General features: G+C 46.6%; 1 protein-coding gene across 1 annotated transcript; it reads right to left on the reverse strand.

The window, feature by feature from the left end:
- Window positions 1–497: 497 nt before the first annotated feature.
- LOC144134705 (allatostatin-A receptor-like) lies at window positions 498–1,699 on the reverse strand. The gene has a single exon (XM_077667552.1). It carries the CDS (start codon window positions 1,568–1,570, stop codon window positions 707–709), a length of 864 nt encoding a protein of 287 aa, XP_077523678.1. The 5' UTR covers window positions 1,571–1,699; the 3' UTR covers window positions 498–706.
- Between the last annotated feature and the right edge of the window lie 3,686 nt (window positions 1,700–5,385).

A 5,385-nucleotide genomic window follows, 5' to 3' on the forward strand; every position in this document is an offset into this window, starting at 1 on the left:
TCAGGGATAGGGCGTCTCAGCATAAAACCTTTGGTTGAAGCGGCCACCGTGCCGACAAGTAGTGTTCCTCAGATTTTGGAGGAAGAGAATACGAAAGAACACCCGCACTAATGTTGCCTTCATTGCAAAAACATGTGCATCTTTTATAGCTTATGTCGATGGAGAGGCGTATTTCTACCCATGCGCACTCTGACTGCTCTATGTGGCACGTTATTTTGAACGAAAGATGCCATTGCGGGTAGTGTCATTATTGGCACAGACAAACCAATAATTGCATTATGAACAGTTAAGAAATAACACCGTATGAATTAAGGAGCAGGGCAAGCCTGCTTTTTTTTTTCCTGCAATGAAACTTTCTGTCCAGTTCCTGGCGCAATGAGGGATTTTATTGACAAGGCAGAAAGTTTATTGGAATCTTGTGGCGGTGGTACGCAATCTATTTGAGACTGCAATATACACTGGCAGCTATTTCCACTGTCAGTAACTCTTCTCTGTTGATTTCAATTCATAGGGTATCTTTCCTTTGCATTTACGAGCAACGACTTTCTCGCAAAGCCTATTAAAAAAAAAATACTCCTGCGACAATTGCTTGTCTTGTGCGCTGTGTTCTGACGCTGAAAACATCTCTGAGCTTCATTCGCGTTGCTTAGCCTCCTTCAAATCGCTGTTTTTCTTCAATCTTCGTTCGCAAGCTCCTTGCCCCGAGCTAATTGCGATTCACGTTGTCCGGCGCTCGTGAGCTTGCGCGGAGCACATCACAGGCGGGAAAAACGCGGGCGGAAGCGCTACGGCAGCAAAAGAACACTTTAGAGAAACCCTTGCGGAAGCTGTCTGAGAGAAACGCGTACAAAAACGGGTTCACGCATGAGTTTGTGTAAGCAAGAACTTGCGACGCGATTTGCACAACAATGCGCGGAGCGTCCATACGTTCTCCGTACAGGCCAACACTTTTGAGGACTAGCACCACGTGCACGGGGCACCAGCAGACGGCGAACACCAGCACGATCACAATGACAAGTCTTGTGACACGTCTCTTTGCGCGGCTGCTCTCGGCGCTCACCCTACCACCGGGAGGGACTCCGAGCCACAGTCGGTTTAGCATGAGTGCATATAAGGCAAAGATCAAAGCCAGTGGTACTACGAAGGCAATCATGCAGAGGGACACGTAGAATGCGGCTATGTTATAACCGGCATCGACACGGAATGTGCAGAAGGAGTGGAGGCCGTCGACGATCACCACGCCGTGGCAAACAAGCACCGGAACGCAGGCCACGAATATGATTATCCACGTCAGCAGTATGCATCGAAAGGCGTTCGCCTGTGTCCGGATTGACATGGACCGGACAGGGTAAACGACCGCCAGGAACCTGTCCACGGACATGAGGACCAAGGTGTAGATACTGGCACAGGCGCAGACGATGACAAGGTACTGAACGATCCGACACCAGGCGTCTCCGAACGGCCAGTAGCTGAGCGCGTAGTCCCACGCTGTGAAAGGGACGCAGAAGACGATGAACAGAAGGTCGGCCACGGCGAGGTTGATGATGAGGATGTTGGTGGTGGAACGCATCTGACGGTTGCAAAGCACGACGATGACGACCAGGGCGTTGCCGAGTAATCCTACGACGACAATGACACCGAAAAGGATAGGAACAACAATTCCTAGCACCTCTTCTATGGCCTCCGTGTCGCCGCCATAGTCGTAATCCGCCATCTGGTTCTCTTGGCTCCTCACAAATTCCACGGAAGTGCTGGATGCCTCCCGAGTCTTGCTATGCACCGCTGTCCTGTTGCAGCTTGCCACCATAGCTGTGGCGGTGGTCGTGTTCTCTGCCTGTGAGATTTGCATTGTCCTCAGGAACACTACCGTTTACCCGATCAGCATGACCTGTAAAATACAAAAATAAAAATGCAGTGAGCTGTCGTAGAAAAAAATCAACGCGCGTGTGCAAAACGCAAATCCTCGCGCGTGGAGTGAGAGATAATGTGAGCGAAAGAGTCCTTTGTTCAAGAATGCAATTATGATTACACGGAAACAACAATTATTCAATGTGCCCAACAGGACACCAATCACCTCGATTGGTGATTGGGACAAATACTAAATCATACCTTGACATAGTCGAGCGCGGATATAACGAACTCTTAAGGGATCACAAAATATGTCGATACATTCGTCGATATGTGAAACAGATACTGCGCCATTTCTTTTCACATACAACAACAATTTTCCAATCAATAATTCGAAATTTTAAATGCCAATGGATAAGCTTCTCTGCTACGTAGAAGGTGAAATGCGTAGCACCCACTCTTGTGACGCACTTCTCGGAGAGACGTGCCGCCCGCCGGTATCTTGGCAGCGGACCACTTCCCAAGCATTTCTTGGTGTAACCTTCACACATCGAAGCCGCTTTGAGCGCCGCTTTAGAACTACTCACAGCTGATCCTAAGATGTCGTCACGAGGTGTCCGAGGACGCATAGCTGACCCGTCTCCGCGTGGGAAAACTCCTCGAAGAGCGTCATTCCAAATACAATGCAAGTTACCCATATAATTCCACATGATTTTCAAGGGGTAATCTGTGTGCTCGCTAGTGCCCAAATTTCGAAATTTTCGTTTTCGATATGTCCACTCTCGACCGTATACCAGGATACTGCGTGTATTAGAACTGTCATTTAGCCTGTAAGGCACTGAGAAAGCTGAACAATAAATCAGTTTTCTAAGATTACTGTTTATTTCCTGCCCTTATGCATCCCTGATGATTGAAAAATTGTTGCAAACTGTCTTTCATCCGATTTATATGAAACCACGTATGTTATTATATGAAAAAAAAACAAGGCAACTTATAAGTATCTTGGTGGCTGAAATTACCTTTTTTAGAGAGAAACGTCGCACCATTCTGTTATCAGTGTATCAAGTTTGCTCTGAAACCTGACGTCACCTTGAGAGTGCTTATGAAAGCAACCTGCGAATACTAAGCGGCTAGCAAGCGGTTAGCAAGCAAATACCATGGTGGCCATCCCACTGTTGAAAAGCTGAAACACGCTCCGTAAAAGGTTCTGCGGTCACGCACCGCAAGTCTGAAACTACGCATGTCGTAAACCAGCGCTTATCCAGTGTTCACTTGACGTTCCCACTGAATGACATCGTTTGCCGTTAACAGACAAAAACACCGGCTTTTCCACGCAAAAAGGCTTTGTGAGCAGGAGGAAACCAACCATTCTCATTGTTGTTTCTTTCCAAATGCGGAGTGTGACTGTAAACATCATTGTACGCGTACATGATCCCCGCGATCTAACTTTAATCCACCATGGCTGCCACATAACTATGCAAACAATGAGCTTGGCTACGTTCAGCGCAGCCTCGCTTTAGTACTTAGTTCTTTTAAAAAACTGACCTACAAGACGTTAGTATGACCATAAATCGTATCTGATAACTCTATTTGGGATCCCAATCAGACTAACCTGGTCAATACCATTGAGTCAGTCCAGAATTGTGCTGCCAGTTTCATCTAATCTGACCATTATATTTCCATCATATGAGGATTAAAATATCCAATAAATTTAGCTGTAGCCATCTTGCTTAGTACCGCAGCACGTCTTTGTTTATTTGAAGGTTTTTGCGAAATATTCCTGCACTTAACCGCCGTAACCAACTCTCCCCTAACTAAATGAACGCTGATTACCCACAACGTGCCCATACCACAGCATTCCGGCAATCATTTTTCTTGCAGACTGTCCAAGACTGGAATAGCCTTCCGGCTGAACAGTCTTCGGTTCGTCAAGTCCGCCATCCAGGAAGCACATTAATCTGTCAAAGCTATAGTCCATGATTGCACACCATGTATAATGTATGTTTTTGCCGTTGTTATTCGCACCCTTCATATGGTGTCTTGCGTGGGGTGCCCTTATAGAATAAAAATAAAAGCAAATAAATAAATGGAGACTTCTGTTGTTTTAACTGAAATTACAATTAGTTCATTCTGAAGGATAAATGGGTGATCAAAATTAAACAAATACGATGATGTGCAGTAGTATGCACAAGCAATCGACAATTTTGAAAACATACATGCCAGTAAAGATCGCTATGTTACTTACTGTTACTGACACCCCATTAACTGCCATATAAACTTAACAAAATAATGCACTGAATGAACTACCTTAATGCAGTTCACCAGCGGTGAATGACGAAGCGGGCCTTTGAAGACACTGAGCTTACAGGGTGTCGAGTGGCCCCTTCATATTTTCTCTCCGTGGCAAGTTCTTACACTACACACCAATTCCGCAAGGATATCACCAGGCAAAGAAATCTTCGTTTGTGTCAAATTGCAAAACGTGTCCTTCTGAAGAATTCCAAAGGACGTTTACCTCGCACTCTGTGCAAGTGCCTAGCGCACGTTATGTAGAGAACAACGTACCGTCAAGTGTTTGGCTCAGGTTTCTCGTTTACCGCTTATATTTCTGAATTGGGCAGGAAAATGACACGTGAAATGCGCCTCTCCATGCGTTCGAAACCAGTATCAGCGATTTTTTGGTGTTTACTGGCTGCTCTCATGACCAGTAAATTTTTAATTTCATGACACGCAGCTTGTTCACGACGTAAGAGAGCTTTGCAGAAGTGCCTGTAACCGACAACAATTCCAGATATCATTTCTTTGGTAGTGTTTCCCGTGTGAAAGGTGAGCTCGAACAATCTGCACTTGTGGCAATGCAACTCTGGTACCTTTACATCACAATCGCTGTCATACGAGCAGTGGGAGACAGCCATGACCAGCAGTGGTCTCGAGGACCAATGTCAGACCATCCGACAACTCCAGACATCAGCGCAATCCACCGGAGTCCTGAACTGAGGAGTCCGCACTCCTGACTTGTGAAACATTCTGCGAGACCTACAAAGTTTTATCTCTGTCACAAGAAGACCTCCGGAGGTACAAAGTCAGCTGACCTACCAGGCCATGCCACTGGCCCATTGCGCCCGACGCACTGATCCTTGAAGGTTCCGTCAAGCCAGACTTGGGCAATGCTGTAAGCCGGCGGGCTTATAGTGCTGAAACTAGGCGGTCTCTCGAAGCGCGAGACGGGATCGCAGCGAACATCTTCGAAAGGGCCTCTCAAGATGTCATTGAACTGCGGGTGCACTCGGAGCGTAAGGCAAGAACTACCAGCCCAATTACTCTCCCGTTAGAGACACCAACTTCCACGCCAGAAAACAATTGACCATTGGCACTGGGGTTTTATTTGGGCTACGCAAAGTGCGTTCGTTTCGCTCCAGTAATGCGGGTAAGAATTTTGAGTACGGCATCACCGTGGATGTCGGGTTCATCAGTCCACTGCACCATGTCTCTAAAGCCGAGTATTTTGTGAGTCTTCCTCAATATCAGCGAATTCAG

This window comes from Amblyomma americanum, chromosome 5 (assembly GCF_052857255.1).
Source record: "Amblyomma americanum isolate KBUSLIRL-KWMA chromosome 5, ASM5285725v1, whole genome shotgun sequence".
NCBI lineage: Eukaryota > Metazoa > Arthropoda > Arachnida > Ixodida > Ixodidae > Amblyomma > Amblyomma americanum.

Excerpts from the sequence above, each read along its gene's own strand:
- LOC144134705 (XM_077667552.1), bottom strand. The coding sequence starts at position 1,570 with ATGCGTTCCACCACCAACATCCTCATCATCAACCTCGCCGTGGCCGAC.